The 15,787-nt window shown below is 58.2% G+C and overlaps 2 protein-coding genes across 2 annotated transcripts in view; one reads left to right on the plus strand and one right to left on the minus strand.

Moving 5' to 3' along the window:
* The window catches only part of ENDOV (endonuclease V), an 87,044-nt gene that overhangs the window by 48,369 nt on the left and 22,888 nt on the right, over positions 1-15,787 (plus strand).
* Positions 3,600-13,447, minus strand: NPTX1 (neuronal pentraxin 1). Its single transcript, XM_036836326.1, has 5 exons — positions 12,876-13,447; positions 12,378-12,585; positions 10,003-10,247; positions 8,599-8,778; positions 3,600-7,810 (listed from the first exon to the last, which is right to left on the minus strand). Exons 1-5 carry the CDS (start codon positions 13,317-13,319, stop codon positions 7,589-7,591), a joined length of 1,299 nt encoding a protein of 432 aa, XP_036692221.1. The 5' UTR covers positions 13,320-13,447; the 3' UTR covers positions 3,600-7,588.

The following is a 15,787-nucleotide window of genomic DNA, read 5'->3' on the forward strand; positions in this document are numbered from 1 at the left end:
AATTATTATCCAGTTTGTGGGTTGCCCACCCAGGGTTATGGGTGGGCAACCCATAACTTTATCGAGCGTCTGCCCCTCCTACCCGTCTCGTTGTGGTTCCTTCTTTATGTCTTTAGTTGTAGAAGATCTTTTCTGGTAGGTCTTTTTCATTGATGGTTGTTCTGCAAATAGTTGTGATTTTGATGTGCTTGTGAGAGGAGGTGAGCTCAGGGTCCTTCTATTCCGCCATCTTGGCTGATCTCCTGTGTGTATGTTTTTCTAAAGGGTCAGTTGTGGTTCTTCATTTCCTTAATATCCTTCTCTGCCCCTGTCTCCAAAGGGAGACTGATGAGTCCAGGTCATGACAGTGGGCTCAGGGCCTGTGGACCCCACCCCAAGTACCTACATGCAACCTGATTTGTATGGTAGCTAAGAGATTCTGGGGAGAAAATGTGACCCAGGTCCACCAACAATGATCAGAAATATGAACTCATGTAGCCTGAACAGGGACCCTGAGAGGACAGTTAACATTGAGGAGAAGTCTGGTGAGGGCAGATCCCATGGCTGCTGGACTGCTGGTGGGGCAGGGGGCAGAGGGGTCCTGTGTGAGCAAGGGTCTTGCAGCAGGTAGGTCAGGCATCCTGCACAGAGGGCCCTGCTGGTCCCCACGGACTGGGGAGGTTGCCTCCTAGGCTCCAGGGAGAGCCCAAAGGGACTGCAGAGACCAGCTGGTCCCACCCTGTCTTCCTATGCTGGGGGAAACCATGGCCCTGAAGACCACTGTCCACTTCCTTGAGTGACCACGTGAGTCTCAGGAAATGCAAGTGTGCTTCATGGGGAAACCAAGAAATGAAAGGATTTTCAATTTTTAAGGACCAGACTGTTAGAAACAATTTATTTGAATGTCAGGAGAGGAGGGAGGCTCTGCTCCCGTGGGGAGGGGCATCTTGGGAACCCAAGGCCACAGGGACTTACCACGTGCATCACACGTGGGTGCGTGAGAACCTGAGGGGTCAAGGATGACAGAGCAGCAAAGTGCGAGGGAAGAGCAGGTCTGGCCAGAGATTCACGGGCTCAGATTGGGACTAGGTCCTCTGTGAACGGGTGGCCTGCCAGGTGCTGACCCCTGCAGATGAACTCGGAACCTGATAGCTAGTGTGGAAAGACAGGGGCTTTGCAGTCTGATCGCCCGCCCTGCCACTCATGAACTCAGCAGGTCACCTGGCCTCCCCACCAGCTCCTCATCTGCAAAATCAGTGTTATCATCAGGGTGGCCATTGGGATGACGTGAGATGAAGCGTAGGAATGAGTTAAGCACAGAGCACGATGCACAGTGCGGATGCCAAGGGCCCCTGGAGGGTGGCAGCACTGCCGGGGCACCTCCAGAGGTGGACCGTGGAGACTCGTGAGGGTCTGGGCCCCTGGCAAAGCTAGCCGATGGGCCTGAGCCCAGGTGGGCACCACCGGCTGTGAATGGGAAAGAATCTCCTAGTCGGGGACGGGGGAGGCAGTTCTGCTAAGGTCAAGGCAGCAGTGCTGGCTGACTCCATCCCAGGGAGGGCCCCTCGTTGGCTGGGCTGAGCGTTCCAGCCTCTTCCGAAGGGCATCTGGTTTCTACAAAGAAACCAAGCCCTGAGCTCAGAACCACAGGCCTTTCAAAGAGTTCCAGAACCTTTGTAACTTCCCCACAGCCACCACTTTTATTCTCTCCTATTTCCCCATTCCAGCGAGTAGTTAACTTCTCAGAGCCTAGGCGGCTTTGTGCTCCTTGGAGGTCTGCAGAGAGGGGGCTGCTGCGGACAGGCCCGCTCGCTGGGAGCCTCATGGGGACCAGACAAGGAGATGGAGCAGGTCGGGACTCCTTGAATTGCGCCGCTCCTACCCTGGGGGCCCACAGCTGATGCACAAGCCCCAGCTTCCTGGAGCAAGGATGGGGGTGGGGTGACACATTCCCTGGACCCTCCAGGGGTTGGTCTACACTCCTATGCTGCCCCCTGGGGGGCTTCCGGGGTGGGAGGGGTGTGACCCTAGAGCAGGTCAGCCAGGTGGTGCAGGAGAGACATGAAGGCTGAGACCCAGGGGACATGGGGGCTGTCTCCCTGTGTGCAGACAGGTGGGTGGAAGCTGCAGCTCAGTATAAGGAACTGGACACTACAGAAAAGAAATAGAAAAGGTAGAAAAGAAAAAAAAAGAAAACTCCCAGCTGGAGCTGTCTGAAAATGGGGCAGACTCTCTATGAATAGTGAGTTCCTCATCACTAGAAGTGTGCAAGCTGAAAACATTTTCATGCACCTGATGGGCCGTTGGAGTCAATGGCTTTGGAGACACTCTCCAGCTTTGAAGTCCCGAGCCTGTGTCCCTCTGCCCCAGGCTTCCACGCAAGCGAGCTCAGCAGCAAGGTCTGACTGCCTCCCTGCGAGCTGCTGTTCTCAGCTCCATGGCCTCTAAAGTCAGTCACTGATGTACCAATATCAGGTGTGAGAGGTGGGGAAAGTAACTTGTTTCTAATGATAGTTAAAATACCCAAGTTTTTGAATGAGCACTTCCATAGAAATTAGAAATGTAAGAGTGATGTTATTATAGGCATAACTATGCACTTGGCTTGAGTGGGAGGCAAAGAGGTGGTGTGTTGGCTGGAGCTGCTGGGATTGGGTACAACCCTTGGCCTGGCCACACGTGTCTGGAGGTGGATACCACCCGCCAAGGGCAACTCTGGAGAAAACAGGTCCGGGGTCTTCAGCCTGGCAGGGGCTTCTCTCTCCCAACTGGGACTCCTCCTGCAGGGGCAATAGGGCGAGTGGCCACCTGCTCTGAGGCCAAATCCCCTCCCTCTGTACCACCCCAGGCAATGGACGGCTCAGTTACACTCCACCAAACTCCAGGTCCTGAGTCCTGGCCAGGTCCCCTCTGCTAACCCAGTGTGCGTGTGGGCACGTGTGTTGGGGCATGGGGGAGACCCACCAACCAGGCAGGCTACTTTGGCCCCTGGTCATTAATTTTGTCCCCTGGAAGGGAACAGTTCCAAAGCTCTTTGTTCATCCAGAGTCTAGCTTGGTCCACCAGGGGCCAAGGAAGTAAGTTCTTCTCAGTGCCCAGGGCTCTCGCGTCACCCATCTTCTTGTTATGTGAATCTAGAGATGCTGTCTTGCTTGAGAGCAGGAAAGCAGCCTGGGAACCCCAAAAGAGGAGAGGTAACCAGGTGTTGGCCAAGGATGGGTCAGCAGGGATATGGCAAAGGAGAGCAGAGCAGGGCTGTTTGGGAAGGACAAGCCCAGGCCACCTGGGACCTGTGCCCAGGTGTGCTGTGGGCAGTGCATTCACTCAGTAAGGAGCAGGGCTGCAGGCGAGGTGAGGAATGGGCAGTTACTCTGCACCCCAAGCCCCAGTGTGGCCTCCACACATTGGGAAATCACTTCACCTCTCTCTGCCTTGGTATCGGCTATTGGGCAGGCCCCCTCCCCACCTCTGATGTCCAGTGTCACCAGATGGCTGCGGGATTTTCGAGCGGCACAGGGCAATGGGCAGGCATGCATCCCCTGGGAGGACCCCTGAGGTCATCCAGCAGGTTGAGGTGACATTTGCAAGCTTGAGAAAAGAAGAGACATTCCAAGGAGACCACAGTCTTTCTTCACTCTTTACTGTGTAAAAATAAACTTAACAATTCATGTCATTTCAGCAAGAAAATGAAGAAAAAGAAAAAAGCAAGAATACCAGTAGAAATAGTGCATTTCCAGAACTGCTTATGGGAGGTGGCAGGTCCCATGGTTTTGACCCATTAGATACCCAAAAGGCTGCGGATCATGTGAAAAATGTACAGCTTTGGTTAGCAAATAATGAAAAAGTAAGATACATCAATTCTGTTTCCTATTATACAGTATATACAATATAACAATATCAACCATAGGGGGTTTGCTTTGTTGTTGTCGTTGATTTTTTTTTTTTTTTTTTTGGCAAATAAGACAAAATTGGGACTTTAAGTATTGGGCTTTTTTTCTCCTCAATGACTTGTTCCCCTTCAACAAATGGCACTTAAGTCCACTGTGCATGGAAGTGATATATTTCCCGTCATTAGTTGAATAGATTTACACACTGTGTTTTAAGAGATGAAACCATGACTGCTTTAAGCCACATTTTGGTTGCCATAAGATTACAAAGGATACTATCCTCTTAATGTTTACAATTCAGAACCCTAGTTTCTTCTATCAGGGTTGGAACTGACCATCAAGTCTTCAACTCATTCCACTTAACAAGTCAGCTCCGAGACAGAGGGGCCACCATAAATGGCCAGTGTACATCCCATCCCCGACACATCTTTGAGAACAGGTGGCCCCTCTTTGGAGCTCATTGGAATGACTGTGACCTTCATGCCAGCCTCTTCCCTCCCCTTCACTCCCCACAAGACACCCCCTTGGTCTCAGGTCCCAGGGCTGGTGACAAAGTGATCTTTGCAGTCTTAGAAAATAAAACTGTGAATCTACAAAAGGAACAGAAAGCATACAAAATGTATCTCTTTCTTCCAAAATAACATGCTTTCAGTTCTACGTTTTTGGCGGAGCCTGAAAGTATTTTCAAGGGAAATATAGGTTGAGTTAATTTATAGGTTTGTCCTTTTCTTTCATAAAAATACTCTTGTTTGGTAATAAACTTTTTCTTCTAGAGTAAGAGAAATAATACTGTTATCAAAAGCAAGAAAGGCTTACGATTCAAGTGGGCTCTAATCCCCCGAGGGCCCGGAGAGCCTCTGTCAGCAGCTCTCCCACCTCGGACACCCAGGGAGCTGTAGGACACCAGCTCGGCGAAAGCAAACACTGTCTCGACAGTGCTTTTTTATCTTCTTATTTTATAAAATCGCTTACCTGAGATAGGCATGTATTATTCAGTGCAAGAGGGAACATCAATCAGATTAAGGGGTAGATGGAAACTATGTGGATTAGATATGTGGCTGTGTCATCTGCCTTCCTCGGGGCTGGCAAAGTGCCAAGTGTTACCACAGTAAGGGAGTCCGGGGCTTGGCACAGGCTCCAGCTGGGGAGGGCGGAGGGAGTTAAACATCAGCTTCCATCCCTGGCACCGTGGGTGCGTCAGGGGAGGGGCGAGGAGGGTGAACAGGTCGGGAGGCTGAAGGGACACAGGCGTAAGCATCTGGGGTGTGCTCTGCCCCTCTCTACTTAGGGCAGAGGATGGCTTGTGGTCCTGAAAGGACAGCTCCCACCGCGCCCACTGGGACAGGAGGTGGTCGGGGTCTGGTAGATCCATAGATCGGCAGGGGCTGGTGGGAGGTGCTGATGGGAGAGCACCTAGCACACTCTGGGCCTTGCCTACAGCTCTGAGATGGCTGAAGTGAGGGGTGGGGCCGATCTGGTCTAGAGGGGGATACTAAGCTCTCACTCTCTCCCAACCACAGTCATTGTTAGGCTTGTTCTCAACCTACACGTTAAAAATACTTCTTGGTGTGTTTGGGGAGTGGGGAGGGGGAGAGGGAATCGATCTCTCCCTTGACCTCCTCCGACACCCTTGGCTTGCTTACCCAGCCATTTTCAGTAGCTACATGGATGGTCACAGAACAATGGGTGGCACTGCGCACACAACACAGAACCAGAGAAGTTCATGCAGGCAGGGGAACACACACCAGACTGAGGAAGCAAGGGACATGCCACCCCAAGGAACATGCGAACAGAGAAGATCCCTGCAGATCCACAGGTGCCACAGCCCGATGGGCTCTGACAAAGCACAGCGGTCTCAGAAAAAGCCACTGTTGAACCACAACACGCAGCCTGGCGCCTGGACCTCACCCTCGGCACTAGAGTGATGCATTGCAGAACGGCGACTGGGTACCGTGCAGACACCCACGCGGACACCAACACAGAGACACCAACACAGACACACACAGATGCACTAGGTTTCCGACACAACACGGACCTGCGTTTAAGGAGACAGGTGCCCTGGAAGGAACAGAAGACAGAAACACCTGCTTCTCCTGAAGAAATGTCTGCAGCTGTAGATGAGCCAGGCAATGCAGTAAAATTTCTAGAAAGACTTGCCAGCCTTTTGCTAATTAGACTCCTGGTGACAGAGTCCAGGTTGCCCTTGGGGTGTGCGACCCCCAGATGGTGCAACAAAGCAGGGAGCTCACCCTCCCCTGGGTGTGATCCGTCTGAGTGCTCTTCTTCTCGCTCTCATTCAACACACACACACACATACACACACACACACTTTTCTCCCCACCTTGGAAGGACTAGAAGGAGGTGCACATGCTAGTTTTTCATGGAGGGAAAGAAATGTCAAAGCTTCTGACACTGGTTGGGTCTCAGTGTCACCAGCTGGTGACAGGTTGGAGGCTACATCAGGACTTGCGCTCTGTAAGATGGGGGAGTGGATTTCAGGCCCCGGCCTAGCCATGCGTGGCTCCCCAGGAGAGGTCTCCGGAGGCCCTGCCCCCTTGGAGGGCTCGCCTTGGCCCGGGTGAAGAATATGGCTGTCAGAGTTACCACGGACCTGGCCCATCGACTGGCTGGGTTCAAGTTTCAGTGGCCCTGTGTGGCTGGGTCTTAATCAGAGTGCGGGTTTCCTGGTCTAAAAGGTCTGCTCTCAAGCTGACCCACTGAAGCCTCTGGTCTGCCACTGCCAGAGGCCAAGGGGAGGAGACCAGGGGTCCTGGCTTCCTGGGCTGTGGATGGGATGTTCCTCTCTTGGGGGCACTAGCTGGCAGCTGAAGGGGAGTCTGAGGAGGTGGGAAGGCTGAGGGCCACAGACGGTATCCTGGGCCAGAGCTGGCCGAGCTGGGTATGCAGGCTGGCCTCCCAGGCCCAGTGCTGCCCTCAGATGCCAACAACAGGATGCTGGCCAGGCACTGGGGGTTGGGGGAGGGACTGCCCGGATCCTGAGGCTGGTCCCACCTCCTCTGCCCCCGCCCAGCATGTGGTGCCATCACAGGACACTGTCTGCCTTCAACCCTTCAGAGAGAATTCCTTCTATGACAAAATACAAATTCTCCATGCAGAGGCCCCCGGCCTTTAACAAACTGCTAAAAGATATTTATTTTATCAATATAGAGATATGTCGCTCTGAAAAACGTTTACAAACAAAGACGAATGCATTGCAGAAGAAGATGCACCAGCCCCAAGACACGCGGGCAGACACCAAAGTTGGCAATGCAGATATTAGACCAGTCATGAGATTTCCCAAAGCCACAGAGAAAGAAGAAATGAAATACCTCATTTTAAAAGAGAAGGCCTCCCCAGAGAGACAGACCCTTGTAGACACACACACACACACACACTCACACACAGGTCCTCTCACTTACGTGTGCATTTTTCAAAATGTTGCAGCTGCCGGCTTTACTGGTGAACGGGGCATGCCTGAGAAACAGTGCGGGCTCCTAGAGAGAAGTGGGGACACCTCGGGGACAGATGGGAGCCGGGCCTGCTTCACGTGCATGAGGACGAAACCAGGCTGTGTGCGTGTGCGCATGTGCGAGGGCGATGGCCTTGAGTCATTCCTGGGGGAAAGGGAGAGAAGAAGAGACGACGGATCATCTCCGCACAAGCAGGGGGGAAGCGGGAGGGGGCTGGGGACCTGGGGACCAGGAGGCTCAGCCTGGCCCTGGGCCTCAGTTGATCTGGCGACAGGCTTCAAATGTCCACTTGGTGGCTCCGCCGTAGATCTCGATGTGGGACTCAGCCCAGGCAATGACGTTGCCGGAAAGGGCCTTGGTGCTGCAGGTGGCCAGGTTGTACACCTCCCCCGGGGTCAGCTTGCGGTCCCAGATGTTGAAATGGGCCAGCTCGCCCACGAACGCCTGGGTGGCATCAAACCCGCCACCCAGCGTGTCCTTCAGAGAAAAGCAGAGGATGAGGGTGGAGGGGGTCATTGCGGTGGGGGCCTATCAGGAGGGCATCCCTAGGGGGAAAGGCTCTCACGTCTACCTCTGGTCCATTTGTCTCCCTGCGTCTGGTCTTCAGCTATCCATCAGTCCCTCCCCTGTGGGGAGCTCAGGAAAAGGAGTGATGCTGGCCTCCTCTGCCCTGGATGCAGAGCTTCTCCTGGGGGCACCTGAGAGGTGCCCAGTGAGGGAGGGTGTCAGCCAGGTCCATGAACAACTGTGGGAGCAGCGCCTGGGGGGCCTCCCCTACACTCCCTGCCTCTAGTCAAGAAACTCAGATGTCACTCTTTGACAGCAATACCTGCCCAATGAGAATGGAAGCCCTGGGGCTCTCCTGCCTGCCTTTCCCTCCTGGGTGCCCAATGGGAGACAAACCACTTCCAGGAAATAAATTATGCATCACTAAATGCACATTTGGTCTTCCTGTGCCAAAGAGCATTGCTGCAGTTGTTGAGAAAGTTGTGGAGAGCCTTGAGACCAGAGCCCACTCCTGCTTGCCTTTCCTGAAAGTGCCCACTCAGAGCAGGGACTTTGCCCAAACTGCTGCATCACTTGCTTCCCTCAGCTACTTCTCAGGGGAAACCACTTCCTTCTCCAGCTCCCTCCCACTTTGCTCCCTGCTGCCTCTCTGCCCTCTCTCCCAACACCCTCATTCTTCTTTCTCCTGCCGAGTCTCTGGTTCTGGGGCTCCTCCCCCTGCAGCTGCCTCCCTCTTTCCCTGCCCCCATGGCCTGTACCTGCTCCTGGCCCAGCACCAGCACGCCCTGTGGCTTGATGGGGTGATAGGGCGCCAAGTTCTCGCCGTTGCCTCCTTGGGTGCCATCCTGGTAGGCTTCCCAGACCCCGTCCCGGGTGGTCCAGGTGATGCAGATGTGGTGCCACTTGCCATCATTGATTACAAAGGGCAGCTTAGCCACCTGGGAAGGAGAACAACATACAGGACATTATGGGAACAGGGGTACAATCAGAATCAATTATCATCACTAGTTAGTAGTTCAACCGATATTCATATGCATTTACAATAAATATCAAGAGCCGTTACTGAGTTCTTGCAGCACCTGCCCCTCTGGACTGTCAGGCCCATCCATTGATGGAGCACAAAATCACAAAGGAAATGGGAAGATTTGTCAAGGGGGCTCCTAAGATCGATCTGCATATGCAATCTCCTCACTCCTACTCACCCTCCTCCCTCTTGGCTAGTCTACAAAACAGGCCCTCTGATGGAGGAGGGCCACCCCTGGGGGCTGAGTTCACTGCTGCTTTCTGAGCCTCTCCTCTCTTCCAACACTCCATCTCTAATTGCCAGATCTCTGGGTCTACAACCCGCCCAGCCTTTTCACAGAGACTCTGAAAGATGCCAGGGGAGATGGCACCATACCTTTTAACGCTCAGACCAGCCTCTCACCTGAAATTTCACTCACGCTCTTACCATTTCAGGCAGGGAGGCTGCTTCAGCCAATGAAAGAACCCTCACACCCTTTTAACTTGGGGGAAATGGGGCCCCAGAAAGGCACAGCCCTTTCTAGGCAAGGCCTCAAGAGCAAGGGCTTGGAATCTAATTCCCAGCCCAGGTTTTAGACATTTACTACCAAAGCTGGCATAGAGATGAGGGAGTTTGAGAGTTGGCAGCTATTCCCACAGCTAACAGAGGGCCAGGATGGAGACGGGTTCCCTGGAGGGAAAGGTTGCCCTCTCCCAAGGACTCACCCAGATCTGGCCTCCTCCCAGGGGTCGGGGGCTAAGCAGGATTGATTTGGACTCTCTAGGAGCATCTTTACCACCCCCCCAGCATCTGTGGTCTCCCAAATATGGAGGAGCAAAGTCAGCTCCAAGGCCAGCTGGGGGAGGAGGATTCTGTCAGATGGACTGTCCCCCTGGATCACCCTCCTCCACCCCAGCCCGGAGGCCTCTGTCTGGGAGGCCTGCTCGTGGAGCAGGGCAAGGGCACCCCTCCCCATTCCTCCCAGTCCTCACCCTGCACCTCCCTCAGCCCTGCCTGGCAGGCTCTCCTCTTGGGGCCACAGTAGCATCTGAGGCTGTATATCTCATGCTACCCAGACCTGTCCCAGCAGCTGGCACAGACTGGGGCCCTGGGGGCCTCGCCCTGCTGCCCTGCAAGTCCAGAGGGGTGGGGACTCTACCTTGTCGTTGATGAGGATCTCCATGGGGTTGTTGCCCCACTCAATGAGGACCAGCTCATTGGCCTGGCCGGGCACGGCATAGGAGAAGGGCGTGCCCACCCCTGGCGCTGCGCTGGACTTGAGCCACATGCACACCGTGAAGGCGTACATCTCCGGCAGGCTCTTCTTCACCTTGGCATACATGTAGTTGGTCCGCAGGGGGAATGTGAGCTGGAACTTGTCTCCAGGGCGGTTGTCCTTCTGACCTGGGGAGGACGGGACACAGTCCAGACACCTGCACCTTGATGAAGCGCCTGTCCCTGACTAAAGCAGGCTTGCCAATGCCCCTGCCCCCAACCAGGCTTGGTGATGCAGACACAGCAGACTCCCCTCTGTTCTGTAGATGCTGAGAAGGAGGCTCGGAGAGGTCAAGTACTTTGCCCCAGGGCACAGGGCCAGGACAAAAGAGCTGACCCAAGGTCTCTGCTCCCGGTCTGGCTCCCATAAGGTGGCTCCCACACGGTGACCCCTGTGGAGAGGCTGGGATGGGGGTGTGGGGAGCCGCCCGCACACGCTGGGCTCTGAGTGTCTGCACCTGGGCTGGGCAGTGGGCGTGGGTAGGGAGTGGGTCAGTGCACACCCTGTAAAGCAACGCTCGAAGGTGTCACCACAGAGGAAGGAGGTCTCCTCCCGGCCAGTAAAGAGGCTAACTCCCCTCAGAGCAGCCCCTCCAGGAGCCCAACCTGATTCCAGGATGCTGACTGCTGACGGTGCTCAGAACCAGGCCCCCGGTGCCCGTCACACTTTCCTTGAGGCCAGGACACACTGCAGCCCCTGGTCACTCATCTGACCCAGCCAATTTGCCCCGAGGACTCAGGCTGTTTCCAGAATCCCATCCATCCCACAGGAGGGAGAGTTGTACCCCTCGAGGCTCTTCTAGCAACTCTGTCTGGCCCCCTGCAGAGAGGGCAGGACAGCAGGGAGCCGGGAGGTAGCCCTAAAGCCACGTTCCCCTAAGGTGACTGCTTTGAGGATGATGCCAATCATTCTCAGGGCGAGCTTCCTGTGCGTTTCCTGAAAAATCAGGCTCCTGGTCCCATACCCTCCCTTTATACACGGCCACCAGCTCCCCGCCTGCCAGCAATGTCTCCAGGGAATGCTTTTCTGCCCTCTCCCAACCCACACACACACTGTGGCTGTGGCCCTGGGCATGGTGTGACTGAGTCCAGGCAAAACATGCCAATCCAGCAGTGGGCATGGGCACCAGGCCCAGAGCCAGGAACACACACCCACCAGCTCCAGGGTGTACACTGGGTGCTGCCAGGGAGCCCAGCACTAAACCGGCCCTCCAGGCCAAGAATTATTTCTAGAAGGCATCCTACTGGGCCAGCAACCCCACCCCCTTCCTCTAAGCCAGGTGTCAGGGAACAGAGCGGGGCTGGCCCTCAGTGTTCCCCTTCCATCTCAGGCTGGCAGCCCCCTGCCCTTGGAGCACATCTGGTCCCTGGTCTCTCCAAGGGGTGTTCTTCATTTCCCCAATCTCCCCTTTCTCCCCCCCTCCTCCCTTCCCCGATCTGTTTTTCAGTTACATAACGTGCCTTAAGATGGCACTGTTTAAATCCATCCAGCACACTTTGCAGTCCGAGAAGGGTCACGTGGCCCTGCTTCGAGCCCCGAGTCTCACCCCCTCCCCCACTTTTACAACCTTGTTTGATTTCTGCGACTTCAAGGCTGAGCCTCCCGAGCTCATCCGTGGGCCTGGGGCGAGATTGGGGCTGGCTGTAGTTGGCGACTCGGGAACCGTGGGGCTGCACGCAAGATGCCTGGGCTTGGGTCACTCAGAAGAGAAAACCTCGGGGGTGTGCTCAGGGCGGAGGGGAGGACCCGGAAATCCCCAGAGGATGCCAAGGGTACCAAGGAGCTGGGAGGAAACTGCTCAGGGCCCAAATGTGCCATGGACCAAGAGGACCCAGCCCCAGCCCATGCGCTGCTCTCTGCTGTGGATGGGGACTGGCTAGAGCCAGGTTTTCTTAGCCAGGGAGGACTTGAGCCAGCCAAAGCTATAGTGCAAAGTTGCTGAAGATTAAACAAATCAGACTTGGAAAAATCCTGTGAGTGTGCGAGTGTGTGAGTGTGGCGGGGGAGGGGGGAGGGAACCCCAGGCAATCCCTTCCTCACTCTGCTTCCTGAGATGTCCCAAGCCCAGGGCACCCCAGTCCCGCCAGGAACACCAACTGGAGAACCTGGGGCAGGGATGGGGCTGGAGGGGTGGAGGAGCTCAGGGCTTTTACACTCCCAACCTGAGCTATGCAGGAAGCCAGGACCAGAGGCAGGGTCCCGCTGGTCCAGGGAGCTGAGACAGGATGCATGAACCCCCAGCCCCCCATGACCATTACCTTTCTCGAGCTCGCTGATCCGCTGGTGCAGGGAAGTCAGGGCGCTCTCGATCTTGACTCTTTCCTCGGTGTCATTTCTGGGGCCCCCCTTGCCCTCCTCCAGAGTGTTCACCCGAGACAGCACCTGCCTCTCCAGGTCATCGATCTTGCTCTGCAGCAGATCCTTGAGGCTGTTGGTCTGGCTGGAGGAATTGAGCCGGCTGTACTGCTGCGAGGGTGCAAGGGCGGGGGTGGGGGGGAAACCATATCGTTACGCGTGGAGCAGGGGCCGTGCCAGGAGGCCGGTGGCGTGGTCCCCTCAGGGCGACTGCGGGGGCAGCCTGGCGGGGAGCTCGGGCGAGTGGCCGTCCATGGGGCCCCGTACGCTTGGGGAGGGCCCAGCCAGGCATCGGCACCCGGCCGAGGCCGGGGTTGGGGGTGTCGGGCCGGGTCGGGAATGGAGTTGGGGGAGGGCAGAGGGGCGCGCGAGCCAGAGGGGAAACAGCGGCGCGCGCGGACCTCGAGGTTCTCCAGGCGGGTTTTGAGCGACTGCAAAGTTTGCCCGAGTTGGCTGAGCGTCTCGGCGGCCGGCGTCCGAGACAGGTCGCCCATGGTGTTCTTGCCCGAGCCGGGCTGCTTGCGGCCGCCGCCCGTCCGCGCCTCGCCGGCGCTCGCGTCCAGCGTGCTCTGGCTCTCGCAGCGGCCCAGCTTGGTGGTCAGCTCGCGGATGGTCTCCTTCTGGCTCAGGATGGTCTCCTTCTGCTGCAGCACGGTCTCGCGGAGCTGCAGCACGTTGCTCCGGAGCTCCTCGGCGCCGCCGGCGGCCACGGACGCGGCGCACATGTCGGCGTCCACCGGCACCGAGGTGCAGATGAAGCGCGTCGGCCCAAAATCCTGGGCCCCGCTGCCCAGGAGGCAGAGGGCGAGCAGCGCACAGGTGCGCGCGGCGCGGCCGGCCAGCATGGCTGCGGGCTCTGGGACCCGGCGCTCCGGGCCCGGCTCGGCTCGGCTGGAGCTCCGCGGGCGGCCAGCGCTCTGGGCGCCGCGCTGCTCACTGCTCCGCCGCGCAGTCCGCACGGCCGCGCTGTCCGGCCCCCACTGCCGCCTGCGCTGCGGAGCCCGCGCCTTTTATGCCACCGCGGGAGGGGCCTCGCGCTGCCGACGTCAGCGGGGGAGGAATCCCGCTTTAATTGTCTGCGGCCCGGGCCAGCTGCTCGGCTGGGGTCGCAGGGGTGCGCAGTGGGTGAAACTTCCCCCAACCCCCGGCGCCGCCGCGGCCTTCGCACCACCCTCTACCGGCCCGTCCCCGACCCCAGCCGAGAACGGAGGGGGTGGGGTGGGGGGAGGAGGGTGGGCCGGGCCGCGGCCTCGGACTCCTGGATGGGCCACCTGCGTGGTGTCCCCAAATCTCCGACGGGGCTCGGGGCGTGTGGGAGGCCACGGAGGACCCGGGAGACAGAATTCGGCTCAACCCGCTCGGCTGCACTGAACACTCGCGGGGCCCGGACCCGGTCCCCAAGGACTCAAGTCGTCCACACCTGCGTGCCGGGTGGGGAGCGCCGGGAGCAGAGCCTCGCTACGTCGCTAAGTCCCGAGAGGGGGTCGCGGGACCGCTCCAAGTTTCTTAGATGTCCGTATGGGGTTAAAAAGATGCTATACACCCCAGGTCTGGGGGCTTCCCACGCCCTCGTTCTTGGCTCTCCTGTGCCCTCCCCCACCCCCCAGCTCCGAGCTTTGGGGACTGGCAACGTCTCCTGGGATTGACAGCCCCCACCTCGTGCCGGCGGGGCAGGCGGGCACTTTCGGAGGCGTCCCTTGCGGATTAAGCCTTTCCTGCCAGCCGAGCGGGCCCGATTCCGGGCAGACGGCGCCGCCGGAGCTGGACGGTCCCTCCAGCCCCGGGGGAGGTGTCACGCTTCCGAGGGGACTCTACAGGCGGACCCTTTCGCGCTCTCCGAGCGCCTTCCCATCGCGGAGATGTGAGGGCACGTGTGTGTCCCTGTGCGAGTTGCGGTGCGTTCGTGTGTCCATGTCTGTGTGTGTCCGCGTGTGTGTTGGGCTTTCTGGACCCCATGCACCCCAGCTCTGCCCACTTCTCTGCTGCTGGGGAGGGGTCCCGGACTTTGGGAGGGGGCGTCGCACCTGCGAAGCTCCACACGATGGTAGGTTACTCATAGTCACCCCACTCACCCGCCCACGCACTCGAGCCATTTTTCTGGGCAGCGGCGCCGCGGGGCTCGGCTCCCAGATTTCCGTCCAGTTTTCAGTGCCCGGTTCGGAGCTCCCGACTATGGCCTGAGACCCTGGCCCGTCCCTGGCGGTCAGAGCCAAAGGCGCTTCGGAAACCGCCCCTCCCAGCTCCCACTGTACAGAGGAGGGCACTGAGGTGCCAGGACTCCGGGGTCCGGCTCGATGCGACAGGTCGAGCCAGAGCTACCTACAGTCGCAGTCGGGGCCGCCCGGCGGACACCCCCGCCCCACGCCCCGAGCCCTTCATTCCGCCTCCTCTGGGCTCTGCGATGGCCCCGCCGTTGGCAAGTGCGCGGGTCCCTGCCCGGAGGGACCCACAGGCAGCTCTTGGGTGCGGAGCTGACTTCCGCCTCGCGGGTGGGAGATGAAACCAGCTCTATTGACACCTTTTTGATAAGCCACGATCTCCTGCCTCTCCGCAGCCTCCTCCCACCCCCTGCCCCCTGGGCTACCCGCGGCCAGAGTCTTTCAGCGGCGCCAGAGGGACCCCGCGACCCGCAAGTGGCTGTCCTGGGCTTGGCGCGCCTCGGTCCTGGGCTGTGCGGGGGTTTCCGGCCCCGGCGGCCGCGCTCGCCCACCACGGAGCCCTGAGACCTGCCGCAGCTCACCGCCCGGCCCCAGGCCGCGGGAGGGGGCCGGCCACGATTGCCCCACGCGTGTCTGCGACCGGAGCGCCCCAGGCCAGCAAGCGACTCGGGAGGAATTACCCGCGCAAAGGGCACCACGGCTTCTGCCCCAACTCCCTGAGACCGGAGGGGGTCACCCCCCGGGTCAGCACCCCATCTTCCGGTCACCCCCGGGTCAGCGCCCCCCCCGCGCTCCCCCGGGGCAGGGCTGTGGCTGGAGGCTGATTTCCGTGGGGCCCTGAGGGCACAGAGGGACCGCGCTCTGCAGAGATTGCACGTGGGCGCAAGAGAGGAGCCCAGCTGGGCCGGGCGGAAGGTGTGGACGGAGCGGGAACCCTGGGCTGGGCCTTGCGTCCTGAGCCCCAAGAGCAGCAGGGGCTTGCCCGAGCAAGGCAGGGACCTGGACTTTTACCTCCAGAGGAGATCTCAGCCGTTGGCACTCGGCACTTGGGCACTGAGGGCCAGACCCCGACCCCCCCCCATCGCCTCACACACACACACACACACACACACACACACACACACACAGAAGATGGAGTAGACTGAGTCGGAAGG

The sequence above is a fragment of the Balaenoptera musculus genome, chromosome 20 (genome assembly GCF_009873245.2).
Source record: "Balaenoptera musculus isolate JJ_BM4_2016_0621 chromosome 20, mBalMus1.pri.v3, whole genome shotgun sequence".
Lineage (NCBI taxonomy): Eukaryota > Metazoa > Chordata > Mammalia > Artiodactyla > Balaenopteridae > Balaenoptera > Balaenoptera musculus.